Below are 26,051 nucleotides of genomic sequence, written 5' to 3'. Positions count from 1 at the left end.
CTCATAGTAAAGAATTTCTTCCAGTGTCTAATGTCTCTCTTCTTTGGGCGATCTGGAAATAACCCAAAGGAGCTGAATTCAGGAGACAAGTGTGCTTGCTCAGAAATGGGCACGTATGGTTTCTTGGAAGTCCTGCACCTGATGCCATTTCATGGAACCAGCTCCATGCTTCAGAGTGCAGCTCAGATATTTATATCATGTATGTGTCTGTACATACAAGAGCAATACATGGTACATAAAAGATTCAAAGCTCCGTTGCTGGTAGGGTTTGCCCCAAGCGGCTGGGGGTTGCTGCTGTGCAAACTTTTGCCATAGACAGCAGCACTAGAAACAGCAAAACAATTGTCAAAGAGCTGATTTCTGGTCTTTGATTTAGAATTTACTTCAGCAGCATTCTCTGTTTAAACAATACTGTGGCTAGTGGACTGGCATGTCCAGTAAAGCAGAGACTTACACAATGGAGGGGTTATATGAGAAGAGTTATGTCTGGATTATGGTGGAATGTGTGTTTCCCACAGTCCAGGATAGCAAGACGCTGTTAGCCAATACATTTTCCTATTTTTTTTCCTGCTGGAAAGTGATTATGTACCATAGAATGGTTTGGGTTGGAAGGGGCTTTAAAGCTCACGCAGTTCCAGGCCCCTGCCATGGGCAGGGACACCTCCCACAGACCAGGCTGCTCAGAGCCGCGTCCAGCCCGGCGCTGGAAACACGCGCAAAACGGGCCGGCATCAACGGGAGCTTTGCAAAGCCGCTCCTGCTGCTGTGCCACAACCCGCAGGCGGAGACGCCGGAGTTCACAGCGCGGAAAACCCGGGAGGAGAAGGAAAACTGCCTCGCGTGAGCACAGCTTCTCGCTGCTGTGCCCTAGACAGAACTCCAAAGACACCCCACCAATGTTAAGCGGCGGGTAACTCGCACACACCACTCCCGCGCCCCGGGAGCCGCGGTCCCCGTCACTTCCGCGGGCAGCGCCCGCCCTCTGCCCCCGGCGCCTTCCGGGGCCTTCCCGGGGCCTTCCCGGGGCCTTTCCGGGGCGACCGCCGAGGGGCGGGGCGGGGGCGGGGGCGGGGCCGGTGCGGGCGGGGGCGGGCCGCGGGCGGGCGGGGCCAATGGGGCGTGGAGGGGGCGCGGGCGGGGCGGGGCCTGGCCGCGGCATGTGGCGGGGCCGCGGGGCTCTGGCTTTCTTCCCTTCCCTTCGCTGGGCTCTTCCCTGCCTTTCCCTGCCCGCGGGGGCCGCGCCAGCGCCGGCCGAGCGCCTCTCCCGCCCCGGGGCCGCGTCCTCCGCCGGGCTCCGCCACGTCGTGAGTTTGCGGGCGGGCGGTGACTCGTCCTGGGCCTGAGGGAGCGCGGGCGGGAGGGACGCGGTGGCCGTGCCGGGGTCTCCGGGGGCGCGGAGCCCGCGCGGGTTCGGCGGACGAGGAGCCGCGGCCCGCGAGGGGAGAGCGGCGGCTCGGCAGCCGTTCCCGTGAACTGCCCCAGAAGTTGAGCACATATGTGGCACGAGTTGCGAATAAATTCTGCAGTAAGTTGCAGCCCTCTCCCCGTAGCAGCGGAGGGAGCGGTGGCTCTGTTCCCCTGCAGTCTGTGAACGCTTGTAGATGGTTTTGGTAGTGGGGAGGAGGGAGCGAGGAGAACTGGGTTTCATTGCGGGGAAGAGGTGATTGACTCAGCAAGTAACTCACAGCCGGAGTGTAACATTTTTAGGCCCTATGGACCACCTCAAAGATCCGGTGTCTGTAGGAGTCGCCACCCTTAGGCACGGCATCACCGATATGTAAATATATCGTGTGTCCGAATAAATAATGTTGAGTGTGTGCAATTAAGGTTACGGTTAGCAGTGGCGTCCTGTGGTATCGCACTGAAATCTTTTTCAATTTATCCTACCTTAAGTAAAGGTTTTCAGAAGGTTTAACTGTACCCTGGGCAATGTTAGCAAGGTGTCAGCTGGAGTTCAGGAAATGGCAGGAAGAATAAACACTGTTCTTTGACAGCTCTCAAATATGGCATTCTGTGGGGATATCCTATTGCAGTGAATCTTCTTCTGGTGGATTCAGCAAATCCTTTAACTTTCCCCTCTGTCCCCAAACTTTGTTTTCTAGGATTGGCAAAGAAAACTCCTGTCGCAGGATCGTGTTGAGTAATGTGCCTTGATGTCCTACATGTTTGTTGACTGAATCCCTGCCAGACTTGGTCATGCAACACCGCTGCTGTTTCCTGATAAAGTGAGTTATCTGACTGCTTACTGGAAGGACAATAAATCCTCCCCATCTTAAGATGGATTGCAATGCAGTTTTGATGAACAATTTAAACTTGCTGATAGTGAACATTTGGTGCCCTTTAGTCCTCAGAGGGTTTGTGACTGAACAGTAACTTTGAAAACTATGCTATAGGATGCAGGTTGATGCAGTGTTTCTGTCTCAAAAGTGCATGTATTTTTATATTAATCGAATCTATCTACCATAATCAACCACTATTATGTATGTTAATGCAGTCCATTATGTGGCAATGGATACTTTAGAAGGAATCCATCCATTTTTATTAGCTTTCATGTCTGTAGTGGATTTGTGTGTGTGCTGTGCATGTCTGCTGCTTGGTTCTGGCTTTTATGTATACATAATTCAGGCATACACACATGTATTGTTTTAGCACTTTTTTGGGAGAAATTCCAGGCTGCATGCCTCTTAACATGTCGGTGAGGACATCTTTATTTTTTGTTTTAATTACAAATTCCCTGCTGGATTTGTAAACCCACCTGCTAGAAAACAGACTTTGCATCTGTTTATCTGTTTTTGAAATTCTTATTGGCACACCCATACAACCTGAAGCCTCTGCCTTCTAAGGGAACTGTCCTGGCACAGGCTTTTCGAAGGCTATGGGAGTAATTTGCAAGCAAAATGTCAAGCTTTGGTGATGAAAAACTTCAATGCTGAAGACCTGGTGGTGTATTTAAAATGTCTGGATGCATATCCTGGATTACAGGAAATGTACTAGCAGACTTTTCGCTTGTATGTTACTGGCTAAATTTTCAAGGGAAAATGTTGCAGGGACATGAAGGAATGGAGATGTTTGTGCACGGGAAAGCTGGAGGAAAAGGCAATCACTTCATCAGGACTTGCAGGTAGTTCCTTAGCTGCTGTGCCTTGGTAGAACTCCCTTGCAGGGCAATGACAATCCACACCAGCTGGCTATTTGTCCTTTTAGATGTTTCAATTGGGATGGGATGCTTTTCTGAAGGAGGTATTCTCTACCTATGTACTCAGCTGGTTCAAAGTTCGTTTGTGAGGTACATGAGATACCCTTCCCACCCCTGTCCAACACAGTAATTGTTGGATGAAACTCCATGGGTTGTGCTGAAACAGCAGCCAGACAAGACGGTCTTTGTGACTTCTTTTTTCCTCTGGCCCTTAAAAGGACTGGGAGGGCAATATCCCTGCCTTGTGTGCTGTTGCTGGATGCCATCTGACGCTGTGTGCTCTGGCTCAGCAAGGTTGGTTCCCTTCCCAGCTTCCAGCCTGTTCTGCAGGTGTAATCCTTTGTCATACCCCACATATCAGTGATACCCAGCCTGTCTGGGTGTGGAAAGGGCTCCCCGAGGGCTGTTGACTTTGTTGATAGCAAAGCCAAGAAGTCCTGTGAAATAAACTGCCATTGAACTTTTTCTTGCTTGATGGTAGCAAGCATGTGATGTGTTCAGTCCTCCAATCATTTCTGTTTCCCTTCCTGTAGCTTAGACTGGGAGGAGTTGTGAGTTGGCAGCTGGGGTCTAAGGATGCTTCTGGCACTGCAGGGACAGTGACAGTGCTGAAAATAAGTGCAGGGAGGTTGTGCATTTTGGGTTCACAGCTCCTCCAGCTTTTGGCTGCTTGCAATCCAAGAGAGTCAACTTGCAGGTAAGGTGCCCAGGGTGCTTATGGTGCAGCAATTAATTTGGGAAAGGACAGCTTATCTCTGCCATGGTATGGAGACCCCCTTCTTGAAGGAATGTCTGCATGGACATTTCTGCATGTTCCTGTGAACAACTTATCCGATGCAAGTAAGTAGCAAGATCTGTAGAAGTGGACTCTAATGCTCAGTGGAACCACATGATTGTCTTGCTGGTGTGTAAAGTAGCACTTGGCTGCTTGCTGTTTTGCTGTCTGGATTGCTCATTGCTGTAGTTCTGTAGGGTTTAGCTGAGGGCTCTGCTTTGCTGTTACTGTGATTTCACTGGAATGAGGTTTCCTCATGGCAGTTTTGAGTGTCCATCACCATAGGTGCCAAAACATCTGACAGTCTTCTATTTCCTCTGCTGGCTTTATTTCTCTTTGTTGTTCTGGGCATGGCCTCCTCAAGGCTCAGATCTGGTGCTGACAGGTGGGTGTCCTGCTGCACTGGCACCAAGGTGGTGTTGTGCAGTGCCATCAGGATGGGACTGAAACCCTGTCCCCAGTGGCGGCATTGCCGTGGTGGGAAGGCTGGTCTTTAAACATCCTTTGCAGAGTGTGAGGTCTCTGGAATGAGTGTGTGGGTCTGGGTTCTCCATGATGTCCTTTCCTCCTGTTTCACATGATAACTTGTCAACCATTTGGAAAGCACACTGGGTGCTTGTTTGGTTGGTTGTTTTCTTGCAGGACAATGTGCTGTGAAGAAAGGAATAGTGGGCACAGAGCCAGGGATATGGGTACTTGTTTATTTGCAGCCAGCTGGACTGTCCCCCAGGGTGGCAGGACCCACAGTCTGTTTGTGCATCTTGCACCTGCTTGAGGGACCAGCTGGTCCCCCATCCGAGCAGGAAGTTCAGCCTGTGCTGGCAGTGCGGGTTGCAGGGGTGCTCCTGGATTGTCTCTGTACATCACCACAGCTCCTGGCACCTTTGCTATGGGAGTCTCAGTTGGGCTGTGTCCCCTAAAGGACAATTAAGTTGTGTTCTGCAAATATGGTTGTGGGGTGTACAAGCCCCCATAGCTACCTCTGTTATTCCCTAAGTACACAGAGAGGGAAGGAGAGGTGGTCTGTGTACAAGAGCCTTTTTATTAACTTATTGAAAAATTCAGCAAGTCCCCTTCACTGCTTCTGCTAACAATGACTGCCCAGGAGGGCATTGGGATTGCCTTCCCTGGCTCCACCTGACTCTGACTTGGTGCCAAGCCCAGAGAGCTACTTATGCAATAGTCCAGCAAAACATGTCAGCATGTATTTCTCATGTGTCCCAGTTTCAGATTTATTTAAAAAAAAAGAAAAAAAAAAAGGGGTGAAGCAGAGTGGCTGATAAAATTTGTCTTGAATTTTACATGTATGTTTGTGTTGGATTTATATTTGTTTGGATTGGGGAGACTTTGCAGCACTTTAACTAAATCTGGTTTTAAATCCACTTAAGTTAAACTCCTACTACAACTAGTGTGTGGAGACCAGGATGAAATCTCATTAATTTTAATAGGATTAAGCATGTTCTTTTGCTGAGTCTTCTTCTCTTTTTTTTTTTTTTTGACTTCTCTGTATAAAAAGCAGGATAAACCTTTTCACTCTTCCACCTCTTTGTGAAAATGCTTTGCCAGTCTCACAGAAATGTCTCTCTGGTTGCATACAATAACATTTTACACATTTTTTTCCCTATGCTTTCAGCTGTAGTCCTACTGTATCCGGGCTTTTATTGGCTTTTGCTTTCCCTAAAGGCGCAATAATTCCTGACAGCAAGAAAACAGTTGCAAGTGTTTGCATGGTAAGTTTCTACACTCAAAATCATTGTTTTTGCTTTTGGTCTCTCTGGATAGATTTGCAACTGCTGTAAAATAAGTCAATTAGTAGAGAGAAACTCTGTAGAAGTCAGCAGGAACTGAACATGTGCAGATGGGTGTGGGCAAAATTAATCCCTGTTCATGAACCAGGAAGAAACTGAAGAACAGGAAATAAAGGTAGAAGTGATCTGAATGCAAACTGGTTGAAGGGAAGTATTTGGGGTCTGTCTAAGATTAAGCAAACCATTAACTGGAGAGGAGGCTGCTTCATGCATTTGTGCTACCTCTTTACTACTCCACGTTTCTTGATGTACATCATGCCCTGAATATCAGTATTGATACAGGAATTTGATTTGTATGTGATTTATGTTATGGGAACACTCCTCTTCCCTCTTTCCATCTAAAAAGAGAAATCCTACAGCAGGTATTTCTGGATGTTCCTGAGATGCTCCTAATGACACACTGACTACTATATGCTTTCATAGGAGAAGCTGTCTGTCTTGTAGCTGTGTACTGAGCTGGATTTCAAGAGACTTGATTTTCATTTTCAGTTCCAGCTCTGACCAGTTCCTCCTATAGCTATACACAAATGACTCAGTCTTTTCACACCCCTTTTCCCATCCTGTGAGATAAGGGAGGGTTGGTCTACCTTGCCTCTGCTCTGCCCTTTTGAACTGATGCCCTGTTGTGCTGTGGACTAACCCATGCTGCAAAGGTTGGGCTGGTGTTTGTGTCAGCAAAACTCCTCTCTACCATCAATCCTTTTGAGGAAACTTTACATCCTCAGTGTGTTGTGTTGCTGGCAGTAGCATCTAGATTTAAACTCCTCTAATTAAAAAAGGAGAACATAATGGGAAAAAAAGCTTTCTGGGTTTTTTTTCCATAAGATAAACAGAGATTGGCTTATTAAGGGGGTTAAGGATGGGGAATTCTGACAGGTGAGAGATGCCCAGTGATATCTTGAAATTCTCCATGTGCAAGCCAAGAGCATTTATTCCCATCATAAAAGGGTTAGGCTTGGAAGGTACCTTAAATATCATCTGGTTCCAAACCCCCCTGCCATGGGCAGAGATGATCAGGTTGCTCAGGGCTCCTTCCAACCTGACCTTGAACAATTTCAGGGAAGGGGTATCTACACCTTCTCTGAGCAACCTGTGCCAGTGCCTCACCGCCCTCACAGTGAAGAACTTATTCCTAGCATCTAATCTAAATCTCTCCTTGTCCTGTCACTGTCTTCCCTGTCACTCTCCCTCTTTTTTATATGCCCCCTTTAAGTACTGAAAGACCACAGTGAGGTCTCCCCTGAGTCTTCTCCAGGCTGAACAACCCTGACTGTCTCAGCCTGTTGTCATAGGAGAGGTGCTGGACGCACCTCTCCAGATGGGGTCTCACCAGAGCAGAGTGGCAGAATTCACTCCCTTGACCTGCTGTCCATGCTGCTTTTGATGCAGCCCGGGCTTTCTGGATTGCAGGCATGCATTGCTAAGACATAAATTATATCTTCATCTATGATGATGTTTTTTAAAGTGATTGCCAGCAGTTTATATTTGCATTGTGGAAGAGGCAGGACCCATGTGTTCTGGCTGTAATGGCCATCTCTGAGGTGGCTGGAGTAGGTATGTGCTGTGGCTGAAATGCGTCACTGACAATGTCTGGGGTATACCTGACTCCAATGGGCACATTTTGGGTGGTGAAGCCAGCAAGGGAACGCAATGTCATGAGCCTGGCAGTGGCTACATGACTCAGTTTTATGCAGGTCCTGGGTTCCACAGGTTCTGTTAGATTTATTCTCACCTGTAAAGTTAAATACGGGCTTTGTGTGTTTGAAGAATTACTGCCTCAGACAGATATGCTGATGTGGAAACAGCTGATAGCATTCTTCAGGGACACTTGCTTGAGTTTGAGAAGCATGTGGCCTGGACTGAGCTGATGCAAATGCCTTTGTTACCAGCTGACTTGGGAAGTAAAAGCAGGAGTTGTGTTTGTTTGCTATTTAGCAAATACCTTTTGACTGAATCCCATGTATTCATAGATTCCTGTTTGTTGCTTTTCTGTCCATTGCAAAGGGAGCAAGAATTTCTAGAGTTTGAAAATCTTGTAAGGTATAGAAGCTGGATATATGTTGATGCAGTGAAATATATTAGTGAATTAACAGCTGTAGCAGAAGTGGGTTTCCAGTGCTGATGATCCATCCTCTTAAGGAATATCTGAAAGAGCCTATAAATAAAATATAAACAGAAAATTCTGGTGAGTTGGGGGGTTTTGGTTACCTTTTTATTTTTTCTGCAGGTTTTGGCAATATTAGTAAGCAGTTCTTTCTGGGTGGTATGTTCTGCACTTGGTCTTTGACCCCTCTGAAAGTGGAAACAGATGTAATGCAAACTATGGAGTAGGCAACCTGTCCCCTGGGAGCTGACTGAAAACAAACCCCTCTACTGAATGAGCTCTTAAGTTATTGCATGTCTTGGGACAAATTTGTTTGCAGTAAATCAGTAAGATAACACCTGCAGAGGTCCCTTCTGGAGTTAAAATACTTGCTCCAAAATTATGATACACAGCTGACTCAGGCATTCACATTTAAAGTTGCTTCTGAGCAAGATGCAGTGAATGCCATCCAGTGAACATAGGGCTGTGATGCAGTATTTCATACAGAGGTTCATCTTCATAAAAGATATGGGGAGTAAGAAGAGAATTTGTAATAAAATACATGGACAAATTTATTTCAGTATTTTTCTCTCGTCTCCAGTAATGTTACTGCTGGAGGGAAGTGCTTTAAAAAGCAAAGACTGAAATGGTGGGCATGCAGTTTAAATGGTTAGAGATTGTTTGATTTCGTAGGTGTTAATGTGCATCCACATAGGTAGAGAGTTTTCTTTCTTGGCCTATAGGTGCTAGAGGGTTTGCTAAGCAAGATCCTCTTCAGATGGCTGTCAGGAAAAAAAGGCAAACAAATAAACCCAAAACTAACCCCAAAAACTCAGCACATGATCCTCACTGCAGTACAATTTTTCTGCTCCACTGTCTGCTTGGCCAGATTTACCTCATGATACAATTCCAGGCAACTGAAGTGAAAGTGCCCTTCTCCATCACATCCTGAGAAGATCCTGGTTCTAAACTGCCCAAAATAGAGAGGGAACCTGAAGAGAAGACTTTTGGTCCTCTGACCCATTGCTATCACTTAAACTTAAACTGGAGTTTTCTCTGATCTCTTTTGGAAACTTTCAGATTTCTGGATGATTTTAAGAAGCAAACACACTTCTCAGTAGTTGACAGTTGTGATGCCAAACATGCGGTGTGTCACTCTGAGATTCCTGTCATTCTGTGGGGACAACTCTGCTGCTTATGGGGCAGTTCTTGGTTTACTGCCAACTGCAGCTTTTGAGGAAAGCAGCACTGGTGCCGCTTTACCTTGTGTTCTGAGGCAGTTTACTGGTGGGATTTAAGCCCTCTGCTTCGGTACAGTTGAACAGGAGCAAGAGCAGCTGAGAGGGCAGGGTTTGAGGTCACTACAACCAGCTGATGGGACTCTTCAGCCTTCAGGTTGGATTTGTTAGTCTGGTGTCTAGTTCTGAGGATCCTAAAGTTTGTTTAAGGGATGAGGCTGAAGAAGTGTTGTACCTCAGTGCTGGCTGCCTGGGTTCTCACTCTTCTACATTTCTAGCCATTTCTCATTCCAGTCTTGCAGAGTCACTAGCAGCAAACAATTTGAAACAAAAGCTGTTGTTTGATAGGCAGAAGTGCATTTTAATTCAAGTGTGAATTATTTAGTTCTTGGCACGTCTCTTGTTTTGTATCTGATTTCATTCAGTCACAGTCTGTTCCACCTGTTGTTTCCTGACCTGTTGCAGTGTTCTGCTATCTGATGATACTGGACAGGTTTGTACTGGAGTACACTGGAGCTGAAGTCTTCGGAACACTAGTCAAAAGCAAGCAGTAAGAGTTACTGTTTGTGGTGTGGTTTTTCACATGCTTGTCCTTTCCCCTATTTTTGTTGTTTGAGCTTGGACAACCTTTCCCAGGCAGAGACGTGGATAATTAGTGTATGGTGAGCTCCTCTTTGAATGAGGGTGGATTGATCTTGTTGGTAGTTTGGCTTTTCTAGTTCACTGTTCCCCTCATTACAGGATCGGAGCATCTTTGGCATAAAATCAGTAGCCAGAAGTTTCTAATAGGTTCAGTCTTTGTGCTTTTAGGTCACAGCTTCTGGAGGAGTAAGAATAACCTCTTGGTTTCGTTACAAGTTCAGGTGTCACAATTTGAGAGAGAGGTTTCAACTTTGGAGTTTTTTCTATGTTTGTTGCTGTACTGCTGAGCAAAAATTAAAGAGTGAGATAAACATGGAGGCATCTGAGACGGCTTCCGAAAAGATCTGTGTTTGTGACCCCATCTGTCCAGTCAAATACAGAACGCTTTTCACATTCGTGTCTTTGGTACAAGTTAAACTGATGTTTGTGGTAGTTGTAATCTCTCTTGGTGAGAGATTACAGGTGCTCTGCTGACTTTCTGTAGATGCCCATGACATTCAGGTGATCCTCTGAAATAGCTTTGGAGTTCTTGTTAGCCACATCAGCAGCAGACAGACAGATAGACAGACCTTCTGTATCAAGCTCAGAAAGGTTCAGAAGAACCTGCTGCTGCCTGTGCAGTCCCTCTTCCATGAATGAGGGGCTCTTTGCTACTGGGAGAGCTTTGAGGAGCTCAAACCAAGCTTATTTTACTTTGATTTAATAATCATTTTTTGAGTATCAAGACTCAAAACTGTAATGAGTTCCTCTGAAATGGAAAAGAGGGAACCTAGAATGAGGTAGGAGAGCACAGCTGCTGCCCTGTTGGTGTGTAGGAGATGAGACCCAAGAGCTGGGCTGAAGCACTTCTGCAGATGCTGCCTTGGCAGCCCTGGACATCCATGGGAGTAAGGAGAGGGAAGGATGTTTTTCCTTGAGGTTCTGATAATGGATGGGTTTAAATTCAGGTTGGTGCATGACCTGAAGACTTGCTGGCTGTGAGGAACCTGCCACAGGGAAGACCAGCAAGGATGAGGAGAGCTGCTACTGCATTTGATTCTTTCTTTCTTTGGATAAAAATAGATTTGGCTAAGATTTCCCACCCACCCTGCCCTGTGATTTCCACACCTTTCAAGCTGTCAAAATCACAAAGCAGGGAGGCATGTGCCAACAAACTTTATTTGGTATTGCTATAAATGTATTCCTGGCTTGGAGACTTTAGGAAGAATCTCTTCTTCGTGCTAACATATATATGGTGGAAACCTCCCCAGTGCCATATTGCATTGAGATAAGCTGGAGTGTATTTTTGCTGCATCTCACCTGGGAGATCTTCCATATGAAACTACCTTTGTTTTTTAACCTGAGTCATTTGCTTAAATAGAGGAAACCTCTTATAACCTAGGAGCTTTCATGTTGTTTGTGAGGATAACTGGAGGTGGAGGAACATATCTTTGGAATTTTTTAAAAAATTTGTGTTTATTCTTCCTATTTCAGGATATGCACAAAGATCTTGCTTCCTTGAAGAAAGGAGAAATAGCCAAAAATGTTTTCCTCTTTTCCAGTTGTTTTAGGGCTGAGCAGACGTTCCCTTTCAGTCTTTGCACTGGGATTGTGTTTTGGCTGTTTCCAGGCTCTCTGAACTTTTTCTGAGTTTCTGAGCTCCCACAGTATTGCCTGATGCTTTTGTAACATAAGGTGCCATTTCTGTGGTGTGTAACCCTGCTGAAAACCACGCACAGGCTTAATTCCTGAGCAAAGTTGCAGAACCTTGTGTTCCGGATAGAGATATGTCCTGTGTTTCCATGGGCCTAAAATCAGTATTTCAGCTACATGAACCTATAGAGGAGCATAATGATTTCTCAGAAATATCTGGAGTGGAAGGTAGCATTTCAGTGAAACTTAACTTGATCTGAATTGCCAGGAATTTGCTGACTGTGGTAAAATTCTTTAGGGCAGGAGGTGGGTGGGTGACCAGACTTGAACACACTGGCACTTGGCTCCAGAAGTAACACTTGGTTATTTGTACCTTCAGGCTGAAGTCGCTGCTTGTTAAGTCTCTGTTAGCTCCACACTTGTCAGTTTTGAATTCAAAAGCACCTCAGGCACGGTTTATTCCTGTGCATGTGGAACGTGCTGGTTCTGGCTTCTAATGGCATCCCTCAGCAAGCATGAAGCACCTGTACTGCAGAGTACCTGCTTCTACAGGCACTTAGAGAAACCAAAATCAGGAGTTGGCCTTTTACCCTTCTTGATGAACTTTGCTTTGTGTTAGTTCAAGGGCTGCAGAGTTCTTGTGGGAGCCCACTGGGATGGTTCCTTTGAGGGTCTTGTTGAAATCTGGTTAATTTGAAACACATGGTGTGAAATGCCCTGCATATGATCTCCAGTTCCCACGAGACAACAACATGTCTGAAAAGTTCTATCTGCTTCGGGTGCAGACCAGACTAGGGAAGGTTGCATCTCAGCCATAGTACACATTTTTACTGCTTAGAGGTATTTTTGTTGACAGATTTATTGTTCAGTCACAGCTTTATGCAGTTAGCCCTTGGCAGCTCGCTTTTCTGTATATTGAAATTAGATTGTTTCAGATATTTCAAAACAAAGCACATTTTCATAAATCAAATAGCTGTATGATCATTTTTCACAGGAAAAATGTTTTGCTGAGTAGTACTTCTCAGCATCAGAACTGCAGCACATGGTACTAATATGGGTGAGAAAGGATGATGGATGGGTGGTGCTGGTTTGGGAGTTTTAGGCATTAACATTTGTTTCTTCAGAGGCAAAGTGTGGTGGCCATGAAGCCTCAACAGTGACAGTGTGGACTGTTCTCAACTGTATAAGATGTCTGCCTTGTGCCCTGAGAGAGAAACCAAGGAACAGAGAGATGGAGATGGGTAAAGCTGGTAATATTTGAAACAAAACTAACCAAAAAAAAAAAAAAAAAAACCAAAAAAAACCCAAAAAAACCAAACCCACCAATAAACCCCACTGCAGCTAAATGTGCCTGTTGTGGTTTAACTCGAGCTGGCAACTCAGCCCCGCAGAGCTGCTCACTCAATCCCACCTGGTGGAATGGGAGAGATAAAGTGAGAGAACTTTTGGGTTGAGATAGAGTTTAGCAGGAAAAACAAAAGTCACATGTTTAAGGAGAGCAAACCGAGGAATTCCTTCAGCACTTCTCATGGGCAGGCAGGTGTTCAGCCATTCCCAAGAAAGCAGGGCTGTGTCACATGTAATGGTGACTTGGGCAGACAGAGGCCATCACTCCAAACATCCTGCCCTTCCTTCCTTCTTCCCCCAGCTTTATATGCTGAGCACAATGCCATATGGGAAGGAATATCCCTTGGGGTCAACTGGCCTGGCTTCGTGTGCACCCCCAGCCTCATTGCTGGTGGGGTGGGGTGAGAAGTGGGAATTTTTAAAATCTTTTTTTGTGGCCATGTACTGGCAGAAACATCAGGAAAGGCAGCAGCAGACCAAACCTGTGACCATCCAATACCCTGTTCTGCCTGCTGCAGCGAGGAGTGTGCTGCTAATGTGGAGCAATGTGCCAGCTCTTCTCTGCCATGTGGCCATCTGTGTTACACTCTGAAGAATTGTGTGGCAGGAGAAGGAATATAAGTGATGTACTTCTGGATCTGAGCTGGCAGTATTTTTTCTCTGAATTGCATTTCAGAGCATGTGTAACTTGCATCCTACTGTTGCAGCAGATCAGCCTCTAGTGCTCTGCTGCCCTCATGTCAGCCCAAGGTGTTTATCAGATTCAGCTGGTTGGTCAATATTCCAGCCTGGCTGATGTATCCATGAGATGAGACTCTTGATTTCTAGGCGCATTTTCCTTCAAAACTCCTTCTGAAAGTATGGAACTGTGCAGGTTTCACCTCAGTCATTTTACTACAAGGAGCAGTTTCTTAGTGGTGGAAATGGTAGGTGCACAGAGACCCAGTACTGGGGCAACAAATGGACCTTTGATTATTGTATCCTGGTTTTCTGAGGCAGTGGGAATGCTTCATACTGTGCGGACATCTTGGGAATCAAGGAGCTGTGTCCAGACCAGGGACCTAATAATATATTTCCTCCTCTGTAATCTGTAGTGCTTTTCTGCTTTACAATCTGTTCATTCTTCATTGTTGATAGCATCTCACATGTTGTAGAAGCAGCTTTGCAGCTTGTCAGAACTTTCTTGGGAAGCCAAAGGAATTAATGGCTCTAAAGCTGCTGTTCAGAGAATCATATAACTTCATCTGGTCATACTCAGCTAACATTGGGCCAGCCTCATGTGCCTTGGTGTTGCCCCTTCTGTCTCCAAACCGATCTACATGTGCGTCTTCAGTCTTGGAGAGAAGCTTGGGAAGTAAAATGCATCTGAGAATTGCAGAGCAGATTCCCTGTCTCCTGTATTCTTGCCTCGATTTACAAAATGAGATGTGCTTGTCTTGCCTTAGCAAAATCTGGTTTAATTCTCTTTTTCTAAAGAGAGAAATGTTGCACTTGTTTAGAGAGCTGACAACACATCAAATGTTTATCAGCAAATGCAAGTGGGAAACAGGCCTTATGCCTTCTCAGTTTGATGGGAGAGTAGCATTGTTGTCTGCAAAAGGTATTCCACCCTTGTTTTCCCTGCTTTGTTATTATACTGAAGATAAAACATTTCTTTGCAACTCTGACCTTATTTCATACCTAGTCCACGCACACTTGTGAGTATGAATTTTGAGGCAGTGTCTACTGGCTCTTCAATGACAGCTCAAAGGAGCATGTGCTGTCCTAAATTATTTGCTTTGCACTCTTTGTACCTGTGATGTCTTAAGACCCACATTTCCTCTTTTTTGGTCTAGTTCTGTATCTTTCTTTTTACCCTGGTGCAGTCACTGCATGCACCTTGCAGCTGCTTAACCAGGAACAACTGAGGCTGATGCGGCGGGACATAGAGGCAAGGGGTTTATATTCCAAGGGCCTCTCTCTGCTCTTGCAACATCATCCCAATCATTGTTCTTTGAAATAATGAAATTTTTTATTTGTATAAATTCCTTGGCTTAAGCACTGTGAGATCAGCAAGAAGCAAGGAACTCTTCTGAAACCCAGCAGGCATTGCCCTCTGGATATGTGTGTACATTGCAAAGTCATCAGTCATTCAGTTGTTGACTCAAAGTTATTCTGGTTTGCCAGCATGCTTGTTCCCTGCTGAGTTACAGCCACAGATAACAAAAGCGAACTTTGTATTTTTCAGAGTGTAGTCTTTTCCCAGATTTTATTTGTTGCTGTCTTTTGTGGTTTGATTTGGCTTTGAATTTCCTTGGGGATGCTCTATAGGTGGAGACAGTAGTGCTTGAAGAGTGAATTTTGCCCCAATTTCTCAAGATTACTTCTGATGGGAACAGTAGAATTCATCTCTCCCACTGTGTTGTCCAGACAGGAATCAACATGGTTTGGAGAAGAAGGTTTAGTTAGTGCTGTTCTGGGATGTAGGTGAGGGGGGTGGGTGGTCAGAGGGGTCTCTGAGTACAAATGGAGCCGTGTGGGACGGGCTAGAAGTGTGGCAGGAAGTCAGAAATGCAGCTTATTGCTTGTGGTTACAAACTGCAGTTGTTAAGTTGGGAAAAGTGATCTCCAAGTAATTGTAACTCCTGTTCTGGGTAAATGGGATTGGCTAAGGTAGGAGAGGCCAAAAACCACACCTCTATCTGGAGTTTCTGATATTTGATACAGCATCCCAAGCCCCATCTGTACTGCATTAAGATATGACTGCAACTGGTTATCCTCTCACTGGTCTTGGAAAGGAGCGGTTTGCTTGTCTCATAGACTCGTAGTCTGTGCATTGTGTTTGCCTGCTTCACACACTCACTCTGCAGTCTGCAAAGGGATTTTCATAATTGGCCAAAGAACCTTGAAAAGTGTTTTGAGATTGTAATTTTGTATTGAGTGCCTTAGGGGATGTATGGTCAGTTGGGGCCTGAGGAGACCATGTTTAGTGAGAGGGTAAGGGGGGGACAAATCTCTTGTGCATGAGCTTGGCATGTCGCCCTAAACCAGTGCTGGCCTAATTCAGAAAGGCTGCCAGGCACTTTGGAAGAGGTGAGAGTTATTTTCTGGGGTTTTATTTTCTTCTGCAGTTGTTGCAGTCAAGTGGAACCAGAGTCAGCAGTGATGGGAAGGACTTCTAGTGAGTTGATGTGGCTGGGGATACAAAACATCTCTTTGCAAAGGGGATGCATGTTAATGCAACAGCTTCTAGGTACTGGTGTGATCATTTGATCTTGCAAATTTATGTAGTTGTTGCGCTGGTTGAGGTTAATATTAATATTTTATTTGTCCTAAAACACTGAGATTTTAACTATAATAATAATGAAAGTATTTCTTTTTAGCTATAATGCTGTTATATCCTCAATTTCAAAATGCAATGGAGGATTCTTAGAGAGTGGTTATTGTAATTGCAAAATTGATACTAAAGGTAGGAAAAAAGCTTCTATAATAAATGTTTAGTGTTTGTATTCGTTGCTGTTATTCCTTACTAGTTTATTTAAAACAGTATATGCATACACTATTGCGTGGGTAATTCATTCTCAGGGTCACTTCTTAGGCTGTAAAATAATGCTTCTTATAAACCCTGGACCTTGAAAAGGGACAGCAGACATAAGCTGCACTCTTTAAAATGTGAAATACATTAATGATGGTTTTTTCCCCTTTCCTTTTGTGGGTTAAGTAATGCTTTCTGAATCTCTGCCTCTGACCTGTGAACTTCACAAAAAATGCACTGTGGCACCATGTGGTGGGAATGCAGGTTGCCAAACAGTGCTTTGAGGTGAGGTACCTGTAGTGTCTTTGAGGGAACCCAATTTGCTTGCTTTAAGTTGAAGGATGTGGGGTTTAAAGGAAGTCCTTGCTGTCTGCTCTAGGAAAGTCTCTTGTGGGCAGAGTATTTAATGTTTTCCCTTGCTTTCCGCCTTGCTCTCAGTCTTACCAACTGCAGCTTTCAGTGCTTTATCTACAACATATGTGAAGAGTGATGTTAAGAGTGTGATAAAGGCTGAGACAAATTTGTAGAAGTGCCTTGAAATTTGGGACAGTGGGAAAAGCATTGGAAGTTGCCTTGGCTGAACAACACAAATTAATATTGCCAATTCCCTGAGGGGAATGTGGGGCTGCTTTCCTGAGCAGCCAGTGCTGTTGTAGCCTCTTGCAAAGGCTGTGCTGGTACAGCACAGGTCGTCTCCTCTCCTGTCCTGATTCTTTCAAGTTTGCTTGGAAGAAGACAAAGTGATAAAGAAAGAGCAAAGTCAGTCTGTGCTGTGCATGCACAGTGTGAAATGGGAGAGAGGCCCCGGCAGAGCTGGTGCTGGCTGGACACTGGGCGTAGTCACTGGTACATAGGACTAGATGGGGCTGCTGAGCTGCCCTTCCCTGCCAAGACTTCTGTTGTCAGGCCAGATTTAGAAATATTTCCAGCTGCCAGGTGAGATGACACAGGCTTGAACTTCTGGCTGCACTGAGAAACTTGCTCACACAAAATGAGCGTGATGCTGGGCACGCTTGCTCCAGGGAGAAAGCTGCAGGGGGTGCATGAGCTGAGGTCAGCAGTGCAAGGGCCCTACAGTCATTTCAGGCTTCCTATCTCTCTGGGAGAGCAAAAGATGCTCCATCCATTTTTAACAGGTAAAATAACTCTTTTTACTAGAATAAATAGGTAGGAAGGAGACCCTGAGTTCCTCAGGGAACTTGAAGGTTGACTAGGAAGACTGAATTTGAGGCACTGCATTTTAGTATCAGGTTTTGTTGCCATCTTTGGCTCTTTGACAGTACAGTGTGGACCTTTATATTGTGTGTCCTCTGAGAAGCTTGGGGTAGCTGTTTATATATCACCCTTTTTCAGATAGGATGTTTTTGAAGCTAAAACTCCATTGCCCTGTTTGGGGCTTTAGGATATAGCAGAAGGAAAAATTGGAAACAAAAATTTAATGGTACAAAGCATCAAAATGCTGCAATCTGAGTCAAAGCTAACAAACATTATTTGGGGCTTTCTTGCAGGAGAAACAGCTCTTAGATTCTTAAATTCCACAAGCATGGTTGAAACTGGAGTCAAGAGCTCAGGCTGAGACTTCTTGCATGCATGGCTAAATCAGGGTCTTATGCACATTACTGAGGACTGCTAGATGTTCTTCACTGTGGTATTTATACCATTCACACATGCTGCTCATTCTGTGTTGTGAACTGCCTTTGCAGTTATCACATCCATCTTGGAGATGTCACACAAAGCTGAATCTCAACACTCTTTGACGGCTGTCACATTTCTCTTCATAACTTCAGGATGGTGACTAAGGCTTGCTTCAGTGATGAGGAAGAGGGCTGCCCTTCAAAATTACTTAGGGAAGAGGCTTACAGTAGGTCTGGTTCAGACTGAACTGTTTGGAAGCTCATACAAAGCTCTAAAAACCTCAGAACCAAGAGGGTAAATCCAGATAGAAGCTACTAATCTGCTCTGATGTCAGTGAGAGCTGTTTCAGTGTCTTCAGTGATGAGACCTGCTCCATTGGGTCAGAGTCACATGTGTGCATTAGTAAGGAAGGAAAGACATTATCTATCATTTTATGTGGGAAAATGGAGGCTTACTGTGGGTATGAATCTTCTTCACTAACAGCTGTGTCTGTGTAATGTCTTGGAAGCCCTGAAATAGTGGTTTTTGCTTGTTTTTAATCAAAGTTTCTTTTAGCTTTTTGTAATGAGCAGGAAAATCAAAGCAGAAATCAACCTTGGTTACTTGGTTTTGACTGACTCGGTGTAAAGGCAGGGCCAGGACTATAGTTCCCCTTATTATCAGTGTGCTCAAGCTGGTGAAAACCCTTCTGCTGAGCCTGGGAACGATATTAGGGGTCCCAGAAGGAGTCCAAAGGCATCATACCTGTGCTGCCACGTGCTTCTGGGCTTTGAGATTGACTTTGTACACATGGCTTTTGACTTAAGATGTTCTCCATTGGGACCTGAGGGAAGGAGAGTGAAGTACCTTTTCCAAAGAAAGGGCCTCTCTGGGAAGTTGGGAATGGTCTTTACTCCTCCTGCCTCTGAGCTCTTGCTTGTGATGTGTAATGATGCTTGCCTGCTTTGTACAGTTTTTTTTTTTCCCCATTCCTGCTCATTGGGATATAAATTGTTCTTTTTCTTTTCAATAGGTATATTGCAGTGGATCTGAAGTTGATATAAGAGAGAATTTCTTCTGGGAAGAGAAGCTTCCCTGTGAGGCCAACCCTGAAGATGTGGACTGCCATTGTGTTCTTCCTGCTGATATCCATCTGTATATGTGAACACCAGTTTTCTGTCCTGAAAGGGGGAGGAGTCCATGTAGTGCAAATAAACAGGCTTACAAGTGAAGAGCAATGCAGGCAGGCTTGTCAGAGCCCAGGTGCTTCAGGTGAGGTTCTTGTCCCTTGGATGGAATTCCAGCTACCTTTTCTGTCCCCTGAAGGTCTCTGCTGCTCCTTTGATGACTTTCTTTTTTAATTCCAGTTGTTTACAGGCATTTACAGTTATGGCTTCTCTGTGCAGTGCTGTGGTGCTAAGTAACTTCTGATAGCTTTGGTTAAATTGAATGCAGGACAACTGTTTCCCAGGGCTCTTCTAGCTTACATAAGAGACAGCATGTGCTGTTGGTGTGCACTGATAGCGTGCAAACAGTGTTAGGTCACTTGAATTGAAGAATGATTATTCCCTGCTGCCAGATGTTTGCAAGTGAGCAGTGCTGCTGTAGACAGCTGCATTAGAATGAGTAATCTTTGCTCCCTGGAATGTGTGTGTTTTCTGCCTTAGAAGAAACCACTTTGTCCTGCAACCAAGCACAGGGTTAAATCTGTTGAGATGAAAGCCTCCTCACTACCTCTGAGATGTCTTTATAAAGCATAAAACTTCTAGAAGAGTCTCTGAGTTGTCCTTATGGAGGTTCCAATCCTGTCTAGCCAGATGAAAAAGCTTGTAGCACCTACAAGAAGTTGGTGATGCTGTGGTGAAGATGAGACCTTGACTCAGGTGGATGAATATCTGACATTCAGATGGTTAGGAACATAATAAAGATGCTGGTTTTAATGGCCAGTGGTTTCAAACCTTTAGTTTAAACATGACATATTTCTTCATAGTGGGGAAAAAAGTACCTTTATAAATTTTTTTATTTAGGAGGTAAAATAAGAGTGAGCCTGTCTTGCAGGCACCAGAGCAGCGAAAACTTCAAGGTGGTAAACTCCAGAAGCTGACATGTTCACACTGACTGTGCTGACACTTAGGGTCTGTAGCATGTCATGCTTGTCTGTCCCACCTGAGAATCTCTAAACACTGTGCACATGTCATCTTAGCCTTCTTGCATCTCAGTAAGGGTAGAAAAGGTGTCATCAGCTGCCTTTTCCACAAGAGAAACATAAAGAATTTAGTTAGTCTGCGATCAGGGCTGGAACATGATTAGGCTGCATGGCTGCCGCTGTTGCTGACTTTAACCACTTTTTTTATGCCCTTCACTTTGTTCTCTCCTGACATGTTTGTACAAAACAAGTCCAGTTGAGTGTTAGCTTTCTTGAGCAGAGGGGGTTGAACCTCTAGAATTAGATGACCCATTCCATCTTCAGAAAACCACGCAAAACTAAACCCAAAAGCATAAACTTTTCCAGGTTTTACATTCTGTACTAAACCTACTGAAGCAATTTCATCTCTGTTTGTTACTTGATGGCCAGTCTGTTGCACTACCTGATGTTAAGGGAGGTGGAAAAGATAGAAACTCTTGACATAAATATATAGCCATGTGCAGAGAGATCATCTGGGAGGAAGGACCTGAAAAGTCTTTTTTTATTATTAGCTTTAGGTTTTAAGATCAGCTTTACTGATTTCATTCCCCATTCCCATCTTTCCCAACAGTATATCTTTTTGTGCTTTCAGTCATTGCAGACATAAGGCCTGAGGCTTAGATGTCAGAATTGTAACACATATGTAACTGTCAATAAAGAAGCGGTGGTTGTTATTTTTTAAGGTATTATAGTGTGAAATTGCAGGCCAAGGTTGCATAGGGAGATGTCTTCATAGCTACATTACTTGGAGAAGCAGAAAAATACTATTTCTAGCTGGTAAGGTACTTTTCTGTAGATGTAGTTTGCACCTTTGCTGACACGACATCAGTTACTTAGAGAAGTAATGCAGCTGCCACCGGAAGGGGTCTTTTGAAGTACTCTGGTCCAAACCCAACTTTGATCTGTCTATTCAAGACCTGACAGAGAGAGCATCACCTCTCTGGCCCCCAGTCCAGTGTCTGAGTGCCCTTGTGGTGGAAACTAGTTTTTTCCCTTGATGTTGAGTTGGGATTTCCTGTGAATGATCTGTTTCAGCCCTTCAGACACGTAGTAGTCTCCCTTGGATTCACTCCAGGATTTCAATACCACCCGCGTATTCAAGGGTCCCCAAAACTGGATACACTGTTTAAAATGTTTCCTCAGCATTGGTTGGAGGAGGTTCATTCCTTCCCTGGAAGCTTGATTTTGTGTATGTGGACATGTCCAGAAAGAAGTGAGTGAGTTCAAAGGGATGCTTGAAGGAGCTTAAAGGAAAGAGAGTTCTTCCTGTGATGACTTTATTTAGCTTGTGTTGGGATTTGACATACTAAAAGACAATTTCTGTGATGGCTCTCATGGCTAATGGTATCATTGCTCAATGAATGGCAAGTAAATTTCTGTGCAATTCCTAGCACTGAGATGGGACCTGTCTCCCATGAGTGATGTCTTCTCAGTTTTGGCTTGCTTCTTTTTTTCCTCGTTAAGACACCTAGATGAATTTACATGGGTCCTTACTGTAGTGCACTTTATTTGTCCCTGTTTGAGTGAATTGCTGTTGTCAGGAGATGCTGGTACCCGAAGACAAGCAGGTGGGTAGGCTGCATTGGCTATATTGGTTTCATTGGCTTTCTTTGGTTATTTTCACTAAGGCTGAGTCAGGATTCTTTAAGGCCAGACCTTCTAGATATTGCGTGGTTTGGGTTTCTTTTTGGTTGCGGGGTTTTTTTTTTTTTCAATTCTATAATTAGAGGCACGAAGCAGCAGGTTTGGTATCCTGTGTGCAGCAATCCATTTTCTCTGCTGTTTTCAGGGAGCCATCACTGTAATTGGTCTATGCCCTACCAGAATCACTGCCTCCTCCTGCATTGTCACCAGCTGAGCGTGTGCCAGAATGCTGGAGAACAAGACATCAAAGATCTTCTTGCAGGTAAAGCCATGTTTCAGGCTTCTGGGAAATCCAGGATCCTGGCTCTTTTGCTTTAAATGCCTGTGTTTAACCCTTGATAGGCTTTCGGCTGAGGAGGATGGGTTGTGAAATGCCTGCAGGGTGATTCTGTAGGTACAGTTCGCTGGAATAACTTTCACTTTGTCCTAGGGACTCTGGCACTTGCATGAGTGCATGATGTCTTTGAATAACACTTTTGTAACTCTTACTGAGTAACAGTTTGTCTCCATGTTGAAGACATCATTCATTCAAACCATTTGCACGCCACACGCTGTCCTAGCAAAAATAAAGGCATAACAGATGTATTCGTTTTTTTTCAGAGACAGGAAAATGTCCTGGCATTGTTTTTCTCTGAGATTGCCAGGATTTTGTTCCAGAGTCAACAGACTGCTTCTTTAATCAGAGCAGCAATTGCTCATGGTGACTTTCCAGTGCCAGGGTACTCAGTTTTAATAAAGTGACACAATAACAAAATGGAGCCTATTTATAATTGGGAAATCAATCTTCTCAAGTTTGTTTCAGGAGTTCACTGTGCCCAAGTTTAAAAAAAGAATTTGTGCATGGTTCTTTTGGATTGGCAAAGGTTTCTCTGTAATGTAACAACCAGACTTGAGATAAGCAGGTGGGATTTATGTCACTATAGATCTAGCTCACTAGTTGTGAAGGAAATTATCCTGAGGTATGAAGGTGTAAGCAGAAATTTCTGCTCAGCTTTGACAAGTGAAAATTATGAATCTAAGCACAAAGGCTTTGTTGATGATGTGTAACTTTGAAAGCATGAGTCTTCTCAGGAACTGACATTTGTAAGACTGCTCCTGTTGATAATGTGCTTCTGCATTGTAGCTCTCTACTTCATTACTCCCCTTTTGTGAAATTAACTCCCTAGTTGGGCAAATACTAGAGGTCTGTGGCAGAAAAAAACAAACCAAAAAACCCTCAAAGGGATTATGTGCAATAAAGGCAGGGGGGTCTTGTGTTTTCATGTTCTTGCTGAATTCAGGACTGATTTATTCCACTTGTACTGTGTGTACTGCAGAATATGTGTTCTGGTTTGCATGTTAGGGGGTTGAAGTTAGATTTGAGCTTGAGAGATTTTTATTCTTATAAAACTCATTTGTTTTGTCTTTTGGAAGAAATTGTCAGCAGCAAATGGGAAACAGCCCTGTTTCAGCACCAGAGCCATCCACAGAAAACAGAGAGGGTGCTGAATGCACAGATTGACCGACACAGTGTGGAAAACACGTTTTCCTCAACTGCTCAGACTCACAGGGTTCTTTTGAGGCATTTGGCTCAGGTTGAGGAGGAAAATGTCCCAACAAGTACCGCAAAACCAACTGCAAGCCATGCTACCACCACTGCCCCTGCCATAACAACAAACATTACAAATGCATCTTTCTCTGTTGCTATGACCACTTACGAAACAACTGCCAGAGCCTCGAACACCTCTGGAGGTTCTGATACCTTTATTAAAGCCAAGTCAGCCTCTACCTCTTCTCCCTTTCATGGTAACATCTCTGCTCCCACTTCCAGCCATGTCACCCAGATGGTGACCACCAGCCAAAATTCAGGACATAATAGCTCTGTCTCAGTATTGTCCCCCACTTCTGGTCCCCTCAGTGTTACTTCTGAAGCAGGTACCCAAGCACAGCAGCCCAGCCTGGGTACCACCAGCACCAGTGCTCCTCACCCTGACAGCCCCACCTCTGCTGGAGCTGACCTGAAGGCACTGACCACAACACTGACCACCCCCATCCCGCAGGATGCAGTAACATCTTCCACTGCTTCCACGCGTGCCACGACACCCATCCCCATGGAGAGTTCTCACTCTGCAAACCCAGTGCATGCCAGCACATTGCCAGACCTAAAGCCAGAAGCAAATACAGCCACAGCATCCTTGAGTGAATCAACTTCTCCTCTGGGCTCTACTAGAAGTGCCGTGGTTTTAACTACAGCCTCTACAGTAGCAACTACGACTGAATATGGGATGAAATCAACATCTGATGTCTTTTCAACAACCATGGCTCCAACAGATGCAGCCAAAACAACAGCTTTGGGCCTCACAGAAACTCAGGACACAGACAATGAGTATCTTCTCATTGCTGCTGAGCCCCTGACTCAGTACTTAGTGGATAAAAGTTCACTTCTTGCAGTGCTTTTAGTTGGTACGTTCTTTTTCATAACTGTTATAGTTCTTTTCCTCATTCAGGCCTATGAAAGCTACAAGAAGAAAGATTACACACAAGTGGATTACCTGATCAATGGAATGTATGTGGACTCAGAGATGTGAAGAGGTGGGGATAAACAGTAGGCAAGAGAGGAAGGGAGATTGAAGGTCTGCCTGACTTGTTTTTCCTTTCTATCTGCCTATGACACAAACTGAAAGTGCTTCCAAATTTACTTCTAGTGCAATTGAGGAGAAATGCCATGTACTGTATTAAGAAAAAAATAATAATTTTTTATTCAATTGTGCAACAGTATGTAAAACCATAAAAAAAAAGAATCATTTTTAACATTTTCATAATGCACAGTAGCTTTGGCCATTATATTTCATTGCAAAACAAATCTAACAAGGTGTAAGTTGCCATCCTCTGAAAATGCTGTAGCACTTTTCAGCTGTTTACAGTGCAGGCTGTGTTTCATTTGTTTCACATGTGCTCCTCTGAAAACAGAGCAAAGGATGCTGTCACCTTTTGTGAAGTGCTCCCAAATAGCCAGATGAGAAGTGTGGAGTACTGTTGCAACAGGGGAGTTTTAATCCAGTGTGTGTCATATTTCAGTATGCTTCTTGCTTATGAAGAGATCTGTTTACAAGGTATTGTAAACTCTGTTTACTGCTAACCCAAGGTATCTTCACCATGGAGTGGATTACTGTGCCTCTGCACTTAAATGATCTTATTTTTATATTCAGTTAATAAATGGGGCCCTGGAAGGGCAGATCTTCTTGTGTTTCTCATTTCATTCCTGTCCCTGCCAGTTCAGAAGCAAGCAAATGGGCTTTTGGGGCTGAAGTAAATTAGCTCCACTTCAGTATTACAGGTATGGGGGCTTTGAAAACCTCGCTGAAAGCATGGACACGTCACAGAAGTTACTGATCATCTTCCAGAGTACTGCTTCTATAATTTAAGACCATTATGCTGCCAGTCTCCCAGGTATGCAGACCCACTTACTGCTTATTATCTTTCATGCTTAGAGCATCAGCCTCTGTTTTGGTTTTTCTTTTGCGTTTAGGACCAGCACAGAGTTGTTAGTATTTTGGAAGGTTTAATTGCACATCAGTTGCAACTTGCCTCCCAAGATCTGCACCTGAGAGAATGAGTAGAAAGCACTTGATTTTTAGGCAAGTATTCTTCAGTGATTAATGCATCCTATTTGGATGACACATATATACCAATAGCAAAGTGCTGGATTGAGGTGTGTTGGGGTCTTTTTAACCATATTGATAGCTTGTCTCTCACTTTGAATTAGTTGGCCCTTCTTAAATCAACCTTACATGTAATCTTGAGTGAGAGTGATAATAAGCAAACCTCAGAATTTGAAACTGCTGAGTTTCAGCTTGATTATTTATCCAAAAATCTTGGGCTGTTTAGAGTTTGGAGGGAGCCTTTACCCTGGAAGAGGCTACTTTGTAGACGACTTCATCATCAGCTGAGAGTGCTGTGAAAGTGGCTGCAGAGAGCACAAGCAGCAGCACAGCCAAGGGGTTGTTCGAACAAAATAGACTGGAGAGATTTTTCTGAGTCAACACAAATTTTGAGGGCAAAACTTCAGCAAGTATTGAGGAAAGAGATGGTAACTTGGTTTTCAGCATCAGGGTGCATTTAGCAGTACTTTTGCATGGACCTCATCTGCATGCCAGCAGGCAATAGGTTAGAGCACCTATCAGGGTAAAGGGGTAGTGTGGTTTGGGGAATCTACCTCCTTGGAAAATTTGAAGTATAAGCCACAAAATTTACACCATGTTTCCCAGAGAAGGGGTGGAAAAAAGTTTTGAGGGTTTCAGTTTTATTGTATTCTAAGATTACTATTAACTGGTTTGCCCTGAGCAGAAGAGAACTGAATGCTGATTTCTCCATCTTCCAGGAGCCACCTGTGC

General features: G+C 44.3%; 1 protein-coding gene across 4 annotated transcripts; it reads left to right on the top strand.

Annotated features, from left to right (window-relative positions):
• Positions 1 to 805: 805 nt before the first annotated feature.
• Positions 806 to 24,900, top strand: C5H11orf24 (chromosome 5 C11orf24 homolog). 4 transcript variants are annotated; one of them, XM_010404712.3, is made up of 6 exons: positions 806 to 910; positions 2,103 to 2,225; positions 5,605 to 5,701; positions 18,883 to 19,121; positions 21,824 to 21,940; positions 23,092 to 24,900. In XM_010404712.3, the coding sequence occupies exons 4-6, from the start codon at positions 18,965 to 18,967 to the stop codon at positions 24,243 to 24,245; spliced, it is 1,428 nt and encodes a 475-aa protein (XP_010403014.1). In that variant the 5' UTR covers positions 806 to 910; positions 2,103 to 2,225; positions 5,605 to 5,701; positions 18,883 to 18,964; the 3' UTR covers positions 24,246 to 24,900. The 4 variants fall into 4 exon arrangements, with proteins under 4 accessions (XP_010403014.1, XP_039409029.1, XP_019137010.1 ...); XM_039553095.1 differs by lacking the exon at positions 806 to 910 and adding an exon at positions 1,153 to 1,304; XM_010404634.3 differs by lacking the exon at positions 806 to 910 and adding an exon at positions 1,348 to 1,525.
• Positions 24,901 to 26,051: the final 1,151 nt, after the last annotated feature.

Source organism: Corvus cornix, chromosome 5 (genome assembly GCF_000738735.6).
Source record: "Corvus cornix cornix isolate S_Up_H32 chromosome 5, ASM73873v5, whole genome shotgun sequence".
In the NCBI taxonomy this organism is placed as follows: domain Eukaryota; kingdom Metazoa; phylum Chordata; class Aves; order Passeriformes; family Corvidae; genus Corvus; species Corvus cornix.
Note: the sequence above shows the minus strand (reverse complement) of the source record. Positions and strands in the feature narration are given on the sequence as shown.